This window comes from Bos taurus, chromosome 21 (assembly GCF_002263795.3).
Source record: "Bos taurus isolate L1 Dominette 01449 registration number 42190680 breed Hereford chromosome 21, ARS-UCD2.0, whole genome shotgun sequence".
NCBI lineage: Eukaryota > Metazoa > Chordata > Mammalia > Artiodactyla > Bovidae > Bos > Bos taurus.
In genome coordinates, this window is record NC_037348.1 from 46,040,434 (window position 1) to 46,056,789 (window position 16,356).

At 37.7% G+C, this 16,356-nt stretch overlaps 1 protein-coding gene across 2 annotated transcripts in view; it reads left to right on the plus strand.

Moving 5' to 3' along the window:
- BRMS1L (BRMS1 like transcriptional repressor) overlaps positions 1 to 16,356 on the plus strand; it is a 71,158-nt gene that overhangs the window by 26,175 nt on the left and 28,627 nt on the right. The window contains exons 5-9 of one of the 2 annotated variants that reach the window (XM_015459278.3): positions 5,854 to 5,950; positions 8,555 to 8,638; positions 9,331 to 9,395; positions 10,099 to 10,138; positions 12,036 to 12,183. In XM_015459278.3, coding sequence (XP_015314764.1) covers positions 5,854 to 5,950; positions 8,555 to 8,638; positions 9,331 to 9,395; positions 10,099 to 10,138; positions 12,036 to 12,183 — 434 coding nt within the window. The remainder of the gene's footprint in view (positions 1 to 5,853; positions 5,951 to 8,554; positions 8,639 to 9,330; positions 9,396 to 10,098; positions 10,139 to 12,035; positions 12,184 to 16,356) is intronic. The other variant, NM_001083428.1, reaches the window with a different exon arrangement.

Genomic DNA, 16,356 nt, shown 5'->3' on the forward strand with positions numbered 1-16,356 from the left:
ATCCAGACCCTTCTTCATTTCTTTGTAGATTTGGAAGTATGACTCAGACTTTTCGAATATTCGCCCCTCTCAACTTCTTTCTTTACAGAGTGCCTGTGTGTGTATAGTGTACATAATGCAGATCTTAGGGTTCTGTCTCAGTTTAGTTATGTTCGGAGGTTATGGCATGGCATTGTGCTCTTTCCTTTGTTTGATAACTGTAAGTGTTTGTTGATTTATTTTGTACTTGTTTTCTGTTTACTTCATTATGTCTTTGGGAAGAGAGAGTTTATGATCTGGATTCATTTGTAATTTTACTGTAGCTTTTTGAATTTTCCCCTACTTTTTGAATTCTGAATGTTTGTTATCTGCAGAGTAGTAGTATGGATGTACAATAATTTCTGTAGCCAATACTCTGTTATTGGATTTTACTTTGTTCCTGGTTTTATGCATTACAAGTATTGCTGTTGTGGACATCCTTTTCGATGGAACATTGGCCAAGGTTGTTATTTCTTTAGAATGGAATCCTCAGCGTAATTACTAGATCAAAGGATGTAGTCAGTGAAGTCCTTAAAACTTATTTGTAAGTTACTTTCTAAATTGTTGAGTTGGTTTATATTCTCTGTATCAGTTGGCATTGTATATTTATTTTAAATTAATTTATTAATTTTAATTGGAGGCTAATTACTTTACAGTATTGTGGTGGTTTTGCCATACATTGACATGAATCAGCTATGGGTATACCTGTGTCCCCCATCCTGAATCCCCCACCCACCTCCCTCCCCATCCCATCCCTCTGGGTTGTCCCAGTGCACCGGCTTTGAGTGCCCTGTTTCATGCATTGAACTTGGACTTGTGATCTGTTTCACATATGGTAATATACATGTTTCAGTGCTATTCTCTCAAATCATCCCACCCTCATCTTCTCCCACAGAGTCCAAAAGTCTGTTCTGTGTATCTGTGTCTCTTTTTCTGTCTCACATATAGGGTTATTGTTACCATCTTTCTAAATTCCATATATATGTGTTAATATACTGTATTGGTGTTTTTCTTTCTGACTTACTTCACTCTGTATAATTGGCTCCAGTTTCATCCACCTCATTAGAACTGATTCAAATGCGTTGATTTTAATAGCTGAGTAATATTCCATTGTGTATATGTACCACACCTTTCTTATCCATTCATGTACTGAGGGACATCTAGGTTGCTGCCATGTCCTGGCTATTATAAACAGTGCTGTGATGAACATTGGGGTACACGTGTCTCTTTCAGTTCTGGTGTCCTCAGTGTGTATGCCCAGCAGTGGGATTGCTGAGTCATATGGCAGTTCTATTTTCAGTTTTTTAAGGAATCTCCACACTGTTCTCCATAGTGGCTGTATTAGTTTGCATTCCCACCAACAGTGTAAGAGGGTTCCCTTTTCCATACACCCTCTCCAGCATTTATTGTTTGTAGACATTTTGATAGCAGCCATTCTGACCGACGTGAGATGTTACCTCATTGTGGTTTTGATTTGCATTTCTCTGATAACGAGTGATGTTGAGCATCTTTTCATGTGTTTGTTAGCCATCTGTATGTCTTCTTTAGAGAAATGTCTGTTTAGTTCTTTGGCCCATTTTTTGATTGGGTCATTTATTTTTCTGGTAGGCATTGTTTATTATAATTGAAAAGAATAAAACAACTTTGCCAAGTGAAGAATAGTATTACATACTGTACATTTTAATTTGTACTTGTATTTGTCTCTCTGTCTCTTCTTTTGGCTGTTTTTGGTAGTGAGTATAGACAGTATTTCAGAGAAGGCGATGGCACCCCACTCCAGTACTCTTGCCTGGAAAATCCCATGGATGGAGGAGCCTGGTAGGCTGTGGTCCATGGGGTTGCTAAGAGTCGGACACGACTGAGCGACTTCCCTTTCACTTTTCACTTTCATGCACTGGAGAAGGAAATGGCAACCCACTCCAGTGTTCTTGCCTGGAGAATCCCAGGGATGGGGGAGCCTGGTGGGCTGCCGTCTATGGGGTCGCAGAGTCAGACATGACTGAAGGGACTTAGCAGTAGCAGCAGCATGGACAGTATTTAGATTTTTCTTACTGATTTATCCATGCTTGTTTAATTTCATCTGATGGTTTTAAGGCTTTTTCATGTTGCAGATATTTTTTATTGCTTTCTTCTTACCTTTGTTTGCTTTTTAATGTATCTTTAATATCTGTGTTCACAAATAGTTTTTCAAAACATAACTTGTCCTTTGGATTTTTATGCTTTGAAAAGCTTTCTTCATCCCAATATCATTCACTATCTTTCCTTACTTTCTTTAAGTTTCATTTTGTAAATTTAACTGTTTAGTCCATTAATTGTTTTGTATAACGTAAGGCAAAGAACCTCATGTTATAGAATTTTTTCTCTGTATCAGTTCAGTTCAGTCACTCAGTTGTGTCTGACTCTTTGTGACTCCATGGACTGCAGCGTGCCAGGCTTCCCTGTCCATCACCAACTCCCAGTGCTTGCTCAAACTCATGTCCATCGAGTTGGTGATGCCATCCAACCATCTCATCCTCTATTGTCCCCTTCTCCTGCCTTCAATCTTGCCCAGCATCAGGGTCTTTTCCAGTAAGTCAGCTCTTTGCATCAGGTGGCCAAAATATTGGAGTTTCAGCTTCAACATCAGTCCTTCCTGAAAATCCTGAAAATATTCAGGACTGATTTCCTTTAGGATGGACTGGTTGGATCTCCAAGGGACTCTCAAGAGTCTTCTCCAACACCACAGTTCAAAAACATCAATTCTTCGGTGCTCACTTTTCTTATGGTCCAGCTCTCACATCCATACATGACTACTGGAAAAACTATAGCTTTGACTATATGGACCTTTGTTGGCAAAGTACTGTCTCTGCTTTTTAATAAGCTGTCTAGGTTGGTCATAACTTTTCTTCCAAGGAGCAAGCGTCCTTTAATTTTATGGCTGCAGTCACCAGCAGTGATTTTTGAGCCCTGAAAAGTAAAGTCTCTCACTGTTTCGTTGTTTTACCATCTATTTGCCATGAAGTGATGGGGCTGGATGCCATGATCTTAGTTTTCTGAATGTTGAGTTTTAAGCCAACTTTTTTTCTCTGTACAGTTAAACTCATTTTTCTCTTGTCATTTATTGTCATCTGGTTTTCAAATAATTTGAAGTCACCTTTTTTGTAACATTTCCCACAACCGGAGTCTGTTTCTTGGCTTTTAAATCCTATTCTGCTTATCTTTTTATTCCAATGCAGCATACTTAAAAAAAAAAAAAAAAAAGACTGTAGCTTTTTAATATGTTTTGTTCTTTCTCTGGTAATGCTAGTCCTTGAAAATCTCCCAAGACGCTATCCAGGTCCAAAACTGTGAGATGCCTTAATCAGGGAACTGCCAAGAGGCAGTTGATTCTGAACCCAGGCCAGAGGGAGACCAGTGCAAACGTGGAACCTTGGAGCCACTTTGCTGGCATTCCCTAACACGTCCCTGATGAGAAGGAATATGGTCTCAGTTGGTGAAAGGGGTCAGTGAGCAGGTTCGCTAAGTATACGTGTGAAGATTGGAGGGGTGTGGGATTTTGAAGTCAAATATGTAGTTATAATTAATAATACTTTAAAAAAGCTAAATTACCTATTGAGTATAGAAGCCTCTACAGGCACCAAAGCAAGGGAGTTTGAATGTCTCTTTCTTTTCCGATGTCTTTTTACCTGCTTCATTTATGACTTTCTTTCCTTATGGAAGGCTGTTGAGGGGCTGGGGATAAGGGAGAGAAGAACAAGGAATAATGAGGATAGAGTCAAGGCAATTCTATTTGTGTAATTTAAAGTATACCTGTAATATTTTTTAGAGATGCCTTCAAAACTTCAAACATTTCAGTCCCATTGTACCTTTTTTTTTCAATTGTAAACAATGACTGGTAGGTTTATTTCAGAATTTCTGCTTGGCCTAGGGCAAATATATCAATGGAATACAAAGAGAATTCACCAGTTAAAAGTCCATATTCTTTTTTTAATGGTAATTTTTACAAAACATTTTTTCATTGAAATATTTTTAAAAGCAAAGGCTTTATTACTCCTGCTTAGCTTTCAGAGTCCTCTTTGGTTGGAGAATCTGGCTCTATTCTTAGCCATCACACGATCTTGACTGTAGCTGTAGCCTGTTCTCCCTTCTTATCTGCTATGTAACAGTTCCCAGTTCTTGTAGTACAATGTAGATAATGCTAGACTATTCCATAAAATTTTACCAAAAGCGGAGGAGAAAGTAAAAGGAAGTAAGCATAGAGAGTAATATGTAATGAGATAATTTTTCAAAGGGGATCTAGTTTTAGCTTTCTTCAGCTCTGCTTTCTCTCTACCTCCAGGATTGCTTCAAATTTACAAAAACCATCTTTTCTCTACCACTTGGGAGAACCTTCAAGCATATGTAGACTCTAAATTTCAAACCCAAAAGAGAAGACTTCATGATTGACACTGGGAATGCTGAAAATGGGCATGGCTTATGCCTTCCACAAGAAATCATAACTAACTGTATTCTAGTAGCTACTATCCCACTCCACTACTCTTGCCTGGAAAATCTCATGGCTGGAGGAGCCTGGTAGGCTGCAGTCCATGGGGTCGCTAAGAGTCGGACACGACTGAGCAACTTCACTTTCACTTTTCACTTTCATGCTTTGGAGAAGGAAATGGCAACCCGCCGCAGTGTTCTTCCCTGGAGAATCCCAGGGACGGCGGAACCTGATGGGCTGCCGTCTATGGGGTCGCACAGAGTCGGACACGACTGAAGCGACTTAGCAGCAGCAGCAGCAGTAGCTACTATGAGACAGTTATATCTAGCTATATCCCAATAGGCTATTGTCTTTACTAGAGATACACATGTGGAAGGTGGGTGGCAATCTGTCACAGCCTTTTATATGATAAGTCTATGTGATTTTATTTGTCATATAAAATTATAGTGGGAAATGGCAACACACTCCAGTATTCTTGCCTAGAATATTCCATGAACAGAGGAGCCTGATGGACTACAGTCCATGGGGTCGCAAAGAGTTGGACACTACTGAGTGCACATGTGCACATGTGCGCGCACGCACACATACACACACACACACACACACACGCATGCACACACACACATTGCTCATTCTCACACTGATGCTCATCCTCTGGCTTTTAAAATAAAGGATACAGTATTTTATAATAAAAACTATGGGATAGAACAAATGGACCCGGATTCTAGTCTGATTTACTAGTAAATTGTCTTGTCTCTTAGCCAGTGGCTCAGTCTTTCTATATAATTGGGATATAATTATATATCCCAAGATTGGGATATAATATATATATCCCAAGATTGGGATATAATTAGTCTGTAATATTATGATTTTATCTTTAATTGAATTGTTTGAAATAATTATAAAATTTATACTTGAATTTTTCTCTTGATGATATATTAGTCTCTTTTAATATGATTGACGTATTAGTGAGGAATTGTTCTGATATGAGAAAAAATAGTTTGTTTTACAATGATACATTTTACAGGACAGGCTCTCCATTGTGCTGACAGGGGACCTGCCTGTATTTAAAAGGGGCTACAGGAGCTCACTATGAGTTTTTTATGAAGTAAATATTTGCCTCTTTATCACATACAGATTTAGATATTCTTAAACAATTTAATTGTATGTAGTTCTCTGTATACTTAGATTCCATAGTTTCTAGTTTTAGTTCATTCATATATTTGACATTTCATCATTAAAACTTTTAAGTTGAATTTAAACAAAAGCACCATATGTTAAAATACTTCTAACAGTGAGTTATTTGGTACTGTTAGTTAAATATGGAACAGTTTTTTCCTTCCTACTTATGTGTGATCTATTTTTTTTTTCAGAGTGAAAAGCTTTTGTTATATGATACAGTACAGAGTGAGTTAGAGGAGAAGATACGAAGGCTTGAAGAGGACCGGCACAGCATTGATATTACCTCAGGTGAGGGGAATGCTGTGATGTCATGTTTAAGTGACACTAAGCTTTTGGTTTACTGAGGTGTCTCCTCACATCTAGTCTCCTATACAGATGGTACATAAATGAAGCGTAGATCTTCACGACCCAGGTAATCACAATGATGTGATCACTCATCTAGAGCCAGACATCCTGGAATGTGAAGTCAAGTGGGTCTTAGAAAGCATCACTACAAACAAAGCTAGAGGAGGTGATGGAATTCCAGTTGAGCTCTTTCAAATCCTGAAAGATGATGCTGTGAAAGTGCTGCACTCAATATGCCAGCAAGTTTGGAAAACTCAGCAGTGGCCACAGGACTGGAAAAGGTCCATTTTCATTCCAATCCCAAAGAAAGGAAATGCCAAAGAATGCTCAAACTACAGCACAATTGCACTCATCTCACACGCTAGTAAAGTAATGCTCAAAATTCTCCAAGCCAGGCTTCAGCAATACGTGAACCGTGAACTTCCTGATGTTCAAGCTGGTTGTAGAAAAGGCAGAGGAACCAGAGATCAAATTGCCAACATCTGCTGGATCATGGAAAAAGCAAGAGAGTTCCAGAAAAACATCTATTTCTGCTTTATTGACTATGACAAAGCCTTTGACTGTGTGGATCACAATAAACTGTGGAAAATTCTGAAAGAGATGGGAATACCAGACCACCTGACCTGCCTCTTGAGAAATCTGTATGCAGGTCAGGAAGCAACACTTAGAACTGGACATGGAACAACAGACTGATTCCAAATAGGAAAAGGAGTACGTCACGGCTGTATATTGTCACCCTGCTTATTTAACTTCTATGCAGAGTACATCATGAGAAACGCTGGACTGGAAGAAACACTAGCTGGAATCAAGATTGCCAGGAGAAATATCAATAACCTCAGATATGCAGATGACACCACCCTTATGGCAGAAAGTGAAGAGGAACTCAAAAGCCTCTTGATGAAAGTGAAAGTGGAGAGTGAAAAAGTTGGCTTAAAGCTCAACATTCAGAAAACGAAGATCATGGCATCTGGTCCCATCACTTCATGGGAAATAGATGGGGAAACAGTGGAAACAGTGTCAGACTTTATTTTTCTGGGCTCCAAAATCACTACAGATGGTGACTGCAGCCATGAAATTAAAAGACGCTTACTCCTTGGAAGGAAAGTTACGACCAACCTAGATAGCATATTCAAAAGCAGAGACATTACTTTGTCAACAAAGGTCCATCTAGTCAAGGCTATGATTTTTCCTGTGGTCACATATAGATGTGAGATTTGGACTGTGAAGAAGGCTGAATGCCGAAGAATTGATGCTTTTGAACTGTGGTGGTGGAGAAGACTCTTGAGAGTCCCTTGGACTGCAAGGAGATCCAACCAGTCCATTGTGAAGGAGATCAGCCCTGGGATTTCTTTGGAAGGAATGATGCTAAAGCTGAAACTCCAGTACTTTGGCCACCTCATGTGAAGAGTTGACTCATTGGAAAAGACTCTGATGCTGGGAGGGATTGGGGGCAGGAGGAGAAGGGGACGATAGAGGATGAGATGGCTGGATGGCATCACTGACTCGATGGACATGAGTCTGAGTGAACTCCGGGAGTTGGTGATGGACAGGGAGGCCTGGCGTGCTGCGATTTATGGGCTCGCAAAGAGTCGGACATGACTGAGTGACTGAACGGAACTGAACTGAACGAGAGGGCAAGGAGGAAGACTGCTAAAGAATTTGCTGTGATTGTTGCTTTAATTTGGACTCATACTTCAGAAAGATATAGAAAATGAAGCACATGAAAAGGAATAAAATAGAAGTGTGACTGGAACAACAGGCATAAGAATAATGTACTGTAAGAATAGTTAAGCATATTGTTACAACATAAGAGTAGTATTGGAAGACAGCTACAGTATATATTCTTTGCTCTAAGTCTTGAAAGATTGTCATGTGGAAGAAGGAGTAGAAGTCTTTTCTCTTGGTTGTGCACAAACTAGGACACAAAGATGGATATTATAAGGAGGCAGGTTTTTGTCTCAAAAAAAGGAAATACTTATTAATAATTAGATTAGGCCAAAGTGAAATTGGCTTTTTCAGGGAAGGTCTTTCTACACCTTGCAAGATTTACTGGGTTATCCTATGGTTCTTGCACGTGTATTGTGTTACTTGTTATAAATTCTGTTTCTCCAGTATAGAATAGGCAGAGCAGACGAGCTGAGCTCTCCTGCCATTGTTCGACTCGTCGGCTGACCATGGGTGACAGTTTTAGCTTTTCTAAGTCAGTCTCTTTGTATAATTGAAGTCATGAGACTGTCTGCCTGAGAGGTAGCTTCAAAGATTAGTTGAGACCATTCACATGATGAATATTTAAGTGCCTGACATATATGTTCATCAGTTACTAGGCATTAAGTGCCAAATTGAATTTTGCTCTAATGAAAGAAGAGGAAAATTCATAAATATATAGCTGCTCATTAAATTATATATAGTCATATATATTACAGTATATACCCATATTTATAGCATATAAACATAGCCACCAATGCAGTTTTGCTACTATGAAATTAGTCTTTTTTTTCCTTTGATCTCAAGAAATCAGATAATACTTAATTTTTATTTACTTGCCAGAGCTGTGGAACGATGAGCTTCAGTCAAGAAAAAAGAGGAAGGATCCTTTCAGTCCTGACAAAAAGAAGCCAGTTGTTGTGTCAGATATCCTTTTTCAAATTTTCTGGGTTTTTAAATTTTTTTTTCAGTTGTTTTAATGTACGTTTTTGCACTGTGCATATCTTTGTAGTTTTTATTAGTATGCTTTATCTTTATTTGCATGATCCTGTAATAAGAACAGATGATTTTTTAAAAATGATTGAAAGCAGAAGGGTATAGTTTAGATTAAGGGAGGTAGAGTGGATAAGAAATTTAGCCATGATCTCAACACTGAAAATTAATATGGGTTTGTAGATCACAAGGGCTTTGAAATGAAGCAGCTGTTTATTATATAGCATGATTGCTAAATTCTCAATTGTACTTTTTGAAATTTTTAATGTCTCTGAAACTGGTATGTTTTTAAATTAAATTAATATATACATTCAATCTTGGCATTCCCGATGGTACCCTCCCTTGGCTCCTGCTTTCCCCCTCGCCCACCTTAAAACAGTGATTAGGTTGTTGGTGTATCTTACTGTCAGAGACACCATAGGATTAAGAGAATATGGTTATAACATCTGAAGTACTAGAACATACTTATGCTGGTACTAAGTTTTTTGAAAAACAATTTGGAGTCAGAATTCAGCATGCTGATGGTTTCTGTCTGAAGTCATTGTTCCAGTTTCTGAAAAACAGAAATTTGGAAGTATAGTTTAAAATTGGAATTCTTACAGCTAAACTGACCTTGACTTTTCAACGTCCGTATATAGTTTATATGTTACAAGATCTTGATATTCTTGAAGACTGGACAACAATAAGGAAGGTATGTTTAAAGAGCAATGGAATTCAAGTATATTTTTTGTAGTCTACTTTTTAAGAGTATATAATTTTTCACTAATACATCAAAATATTATTGTAAATATGCTTTACTTTGCAACAGTCTCTCTAGGCAGTCATTACTAATACAGATAACTGTGGATTGCAAGAGTATTTTATGAGAGGCATGTTAGCAGTTTGATTGTATTTTTTCCTGTGATAATGTAATTAACAGTTTATGCAAAAGTATGCAAAAGTATTTAGGTTGCCCCAAAATAGTAATGGATTACCATTCTGTGCCTAGTTCTTAGCCTGGTACTGGCTCACAGAAGGCATTCAGGTGTATTTGTTGAATGAATGAGAGTGAGTGAATATTTGAACCTTTATTGTACATTTTTGCATTTTGTCATTAAACATTGAAATGTTAGAAGATTTTCTGTGCTTGTTTGAAAGTGGAGACTTGTTTTCCTATTAAAATTTTCCATTCTCAAAAGCTTCTTAGTTGAGAATTTAGAGTAGGTATTGATAACACCTCTAGAAGAAATTTTTATTCTTTTTATTTTCCCATGGTTTTAGACATTACCAACTTATTGAAGCAGATCATATTTCACTGTTTGTTATTAAGCTTGTAAGTATTGTATATTAAATGGATATTGAAATATACTTTGATTTTGAACTCAGACATCTTTCTTCTTCTTCTTTTAATTAAGGCAATGGCTACACTTGGTCCACATAGAGTGAAAACAGAACGTAAGTCATTTTGTCTGAGTTCAAATCTTCTCTTTGGAGACTTTTTAAGTCATCTACACACTAAACCACTCCCCCCTCACTGGTTTCGTTTCATCAGTGAACACTATATGCAGAACTGTGAAAAATTCTTCTGGAGTCTTTGCCTCATGTAAAAGTTTCAAGATTTATGAATGGAATGTATTTCTTTAGTGCTTCAACTGCATTACAATTGCTAATTATGGATCAGTAATCTTAAAAGTATTTAGTGTTTTTTAATGGGCTCAATAATTCTATAGGGGAGGTGTCTGGAGTCCGTGGATGGCCTTCAGAGAGCCTGTGAATAGGAATTGTGGAATTTCAATTCCACAAGCCTCTAGAATTGTGCACAAAATTACTTCTGTACCTATATTTTCTATGAGAGAGATTAGAATGCTGGCAGTAGGGTTCGTCAAAAATCCTGAAATCACTGCTGAAGTAGTGATGGACATTACTGTCTAGAATAATTTCTCTGTTTCTACTTTCTTTCACTGTATAGATTTGAGCCATGGATTCCTTTAAGAGTCTGGCTACACTGTTGAGTGGGTCTCCTCCCCAGCCCCTGTTATCTTTAGCATGTGTATTCTTTGTTTTCTTCATGGCACTTACCACAATTTGTAATTTTTTGATTGTTTACATGTTTACCTGTCTCCTGAGAGAATCGTAAGCTCCACAAAGGTCAGAAATCTGTCTGTTTCAGTCACAGTGCTCAGAAAACATTTGTTGAATGAATGAATGAGTGAATACTTACTGAAAACCTTTTACATACCAGGTACTTTTTGAGGTCAGTGAATGCAGTGGTGCAAGAGTTGAATCTCCTGGAACTTCCTTGAGGGAGGCAGAATGATAATGTATATGTAAATAGATAACTAACTAGATAATGACAAATTGTAATAATTGCTATGAAGGAAATATAAAGCTGTGGTGAAGATTAACTGAGGAGTGGGTAGAGTAGTTGGGGAGGACCTTTCTGAGGTGGTGACATTTGAATGATGCAGAGGAGTATATTTCTATTCCATGGTGTGCTTTTGACAGTGTGCTTCCATAAAGAATGGTTTGTTTTTTTTTTTCTGCATGAGTTTATCTGATGAATCTCAAACCATTTCTAGAATTTCAAAATGAAAATTCTACTGAGTACATTTGCTTTTTAGAATCAAAGGCCTGGAAAATTCTTGGAATATATGTTAAACTTTGCTTTTTTGAAATGTCAGTTGAGACAATAAAAAGTGTCAGGCGAGACAATATGAAAAAATATAATTTTCAGTGGAAATATGATAACTCAGATTTTAAATCTTATTTAAAATTGGCACTGGTAAAGCAAAATGCATCTTTTCTCCTAACACTTGTCTAGTTATTGATTTATGATATATTGTTAGTGTGTGTGTTAGGCATTCAATTGTGTCTGACTCTTTGCACCCCATGGACTGTAGCCCTCCAGGCTCCTCTTTCCATGGAATTTCTCCAGGCAAGAATACTGGGTTGCTATTCCCTTCTCCAGGGAATCTTCCCCACCCAGGGATTGAACCTGAGTCTCCCGCTTTGCAGACAGATTCTTTACCGTCTGAGCCATCAGGGAATTTTCAGTGGAAATATGACAACTCAGATTTTAAATCTTACTTAAAATTGGCATTAATAGTGGATAATATATCTGCTCTCTTGCACTTGTCTAGTTAATTAATTTATTATATATTTTTTAGCTCTATTAAAAACAGTGAATTATGTAAAAAATGTAGGAAATGAAATTCTCTTTGTTTTTCTTAGATATAGGTTTCTTATCTAAAAAAATATTTTTAGTGTATTTTCACATATATGGGTGGATTGGTATTAATGCGTAAGTGTTCTGCACTTTTGTTCTTCTGACAATGTCTTATTAATATAACAGTTTTTGAACTGATCCCTTTAGCACCTGTGAAACTGGAAAAACACCTGCACAGTGCTAGATCCGAAGAGGGAAGGTTATACTATGACGGTGAATGGTATATACGTGGACAGACAATATGTATTGACAAAAAAGATGAATGTCCTACAAGGTAAAAAGCCTTTATTGTTTCACTGCTGCTCAGTATGAGAGTGTACTGCGTGATTGTCAGTAAATTTTTGCTGCTTGTATGGTGCATTCATAATACCTTAATAATTGCGATGGATTTCTTTCTTTTCTTGATGTATGATTTGATTAGCATGTTTGAACACCAGTGTTAATGTTAACTTTTGGGGGTATATTTTAGTATTTTGTATAAAAAAAATTGCATCAATCAGAATGGGAAAGGAATTGAAAATTAATGAAAATTTAGAGTGATGGTAATTAAAGTATAACTTGAAAACTGAAAATTGCCTTTTAAAGGATTCAACCCTGTCTGAGCTTAAATAAAGTTTGTATAATTATTTATAGAGCCTTCTAAGTTTTCTTTGGTGTGGCCTTTGGAAAATATTAATGTGCATCACTTCTTTAGTTCCTTTATAGTTTATTATTTAATCCTCAGAGTTTTTTTATCCTCTACAGTAAGAAAATAACTTTTTCTAGGTAGTAATAGTAAATAAGGTGTTTGCATTTAATATTGAATACTCATTTCAGGAGCAAACTTTTCTCATAAAAGTCCATTGAGCTAATTAATTACTAGGTTATATATATAATACTCCTGGATTTTTTGCTTTATCTTATTGCTTTTGAGTCATATAACTACTACTACTTAGAATCTTTGTGTATGCATGCTAGTTGCTTCAGTTGTGTCGGATTCTTTGTGATCCCATGGACTGTAGCCTGCCAGGCTCCTCTGTCCATGGGATTCTCCAGGCAAAATACTGAGAGTAGGTTGCCATGCCCTCCTCCAGGGGATTTTCCTGACCCAAGGATTGAATCCATGTCTCTTAGATATCCAATATTGGCAGGTGGGTTTTTTTTACCATTAACACCACCTGGGAAGCATACATATATATATATATATATATATATATATATATATATATATATATAAAGTACCCCTAGCTTCTTTGCCTTATCTTATTGCTTTTGAGACATATAACTACTACTGTGTAGCATAAATATGGTTAAAAAGGAAATGCTTGTGCTCTGTCACAAAGTTGTGTCTGACTCTTTGCGACCCCATGGATTGTAGCTGGCCAGACTCCTCTTCTCCATGGGACTTCCCAGGCAAGAATACTGGAGTGAGTTGCCCTTTCATTCTCCAGGGGAAGGCTCCAGGGGATCTTCCTGCACCATAGATCAAACTTGTGTTTCCTGTATTAGCAGGTGGATTCTTTACTATTGAGTCACCAGGATAGCACTAAAAAGAAGATAAAATAGCATAAAAGAGGATTAAACACAAACATAGTTTTAGAAAGACTTCTGTTAGGTTGGTGCAAACGTACTTGTGGTTTTGGACTGTGGATTTGAAATCACTGTTACTAGGTTCAAACACATGTTTATTAATCAAAATAGGAACCATTACAATCAACACATTTTTGCCAATGAGAAATGAGTTTATTTCTGAAGCATAAAAATCTATGCTTCAAGATGTGATGAACTATTTCTTGGAAAACATTTTCTGCACCCTGCTGGTTGTAGAAGCATTTTCCCTGCAAGAAGTTGTCAAGATGCGTGAAGAAGTGGTTGTCAGTTGGCATGAAGTTAGGTGAATATGGCAGATGAGGCAAAACTTTGTATCCCAATTTGTTCAACTTTGAAACGGTGGTGGTGTGACGTGTGTTTGGGGATTTTCGTGGAGAAGAATTGGACCCTTTCTGTTGACCCATGCTGGATTCAGGCATTGCAGTTTTCAATGCATCTCATCAATTTCCTGAGCATACTTCTTAGATCTAATGGTTTTGTCAGGATTCAGAAAGCTATAGTGGATCAGATGGGCAGCAGACCACCAAACAGTGACAGGGACCTTTTTTTGGTGTAAATTTGGCCTTGGGAAGTGCTTTGAAGCTTCTTCTTGGTCCAGCCACTGAGCTGGTCATCACCAGTTGTCGTATAAAATCCACTTTCTGTTGCATGTCACAATCCAATTGAGAAATGGTTCATTGTTGCATAGAGTAAGAGAAGAAGACATCACTTCAAAACAACGAGTGTTTTGATTTTCAGTCAGCTTGTGAGGCACTCACTTACTGAGCTTTTTCACCTTTCCAGTTTGCTTCAAATGCCAAATGACCATCAGTTCAGTTCAGTTCAGTTCAGTTGCTCAGTCATGTCCAACTCTTTGCAACCTCATGGACAGCAGCATGCCAGGCCTCCGTGTCCATCACCAACTCCCGGAGTTCACTCAAACTCATGTCCGTTGAGTCACTGATGCCATCCAACCATCTTATCCTCTGTTGTCCCCTTCTCCCCCTGCCCTCAATCTTTCCCAGCATCAGGGTCTTTTCAAATGAGTCAGCTCTTCGCATCAGGTGGCCTAAGTATTAGAGTCTCAGCTTCAACATCAGTCCTTCCAATGAACACCCAGGACTGATCTCCTTTAGGATGGACTGGTTGGATCTCCTTGCAGTCCAAGGGGCTTTCAAGAGTCTTATCCAACACCACAGTTCAAAAGCATCAATTCTTCGGTGCTCAGCTTTCTTTATAGTCCAACTCTCACATCCATACATGACCACTGGAAAAACCATAGCCTTGACTAGATGGACCTTTGTTGGCAAAGTACTGTCTCTGCTTTTTAATATGCTGTCTAGATTGGTCATAACTTTCCTTCCAAGGAGTAAGCAGCTTTTAATTTCATGGCTGCAATCACCATGTGCAGTGATTTTGGAGCCCCCAAAAATAAAGTCTGACACTGTTTCCTTTGTTTCCCCATCTACTTGCCATGAAGTGATGGGACCGGATGCCATGATCTTAGTTTTCTGAATGTTGAGCTTGAAGCCAACTTTTTCACTCTCCACTTTCACTTTCATCAAGAAGCTCTTTAGTTCTTCACTTTCTGCCATAAGGGTGGTGTCATCTGCATATCTGAGGTTATTGATATTTCTCCCAGCAATCTTAATTCCAGCTTATGCTTCCTCCAGCCCAGCGTTTCTCATGATGTACTCTGCATAGAAGTTAAATAAGCATGGTGACAATATACAGCCTTGACATACTCCATTTCCTATTTGGAACCAGTCTGTTGTTCCATGTCCAGTTCTAACTGTTGCTTCCTGACCTGCATCCAGGTTTCTTGAGAGGCAGGTCAGGTGGTCTGGTATTCCCATCTCTTTCAGGATTTTCCACAGTTTATTGTGATCCACACAGTCAAAGGCTTGGCATAGTCAATAAAGCAGAAATAGATGTTTTTCTGGAACTCTCTTGCTTTTTCGATGATCCAGTGGATGTTGGCAATTTGAACTAAATGATCAATGTTGATCAACTTCTCATGTAGTTGTAATAGGATCAGCTTCGATGATGGCTTTCAATTTCATTGTCAACTTCTGATGACTGGCCACTGCATTCCTCATCTTCAAGCTCTCAGCTCCTTTGCAAAACATCTTGAGCCACTACTGCACTGTAGGTTCGTTAGCAGTTCCTGGGTCAGGTGCATTGATGTTGTGAGTTATCTGTGCTGCTTTATGTCCCATTTTGAACTTGAATAACAAAAATTACCCAAATCTGCTTTTTGTCTAACATCATTTCCCTTGTCTAAAATAAATACAAAATACACAGCAAGTAATAAGTCATTAGCAAAAAAGCATAAAGTGAGAAATGTACGTTAAAAAATGATGTATAACATAACTGCATTTAAGAATGTATTCCAATATCAAATGGCAAAGTTCAACAATGCAAAACTGCAATTACCTTTGCACCAACCTAATATATAAAGATTAATACTGTTAAAAAAATATGTATGAGTACTAAAAATGCTTGACACTGGGAATTAAGATTTGTATTTAGAACATATCCTACAACCATATTCATATGAGTTGGAGCTGTAATACCATATAAGGAGTGGTTTTAGCTCCATTTTTTTGTCTTTTGGAGGTGGGTTGGAAATGGACAATGTGCTTTTAATAGTTCCAAGAGTAAATTTTACCAACTCTATTAAGAAAAGAAAGATAATTGTGTTGCTGAATGTGGTATTTTTGGCAGCATGCCCTGCTAGTAGCATTCTGATAAATGACAGTTACATACCTGAGTCTACCCTTACAGTCCAGCTCTTTTGGTTTTATAGCTAGTGCTCTAAAATGAGTAGGGGAGGCATATTGTCATTCATTCATTCATATTTTTTTTTTCTTTTTAG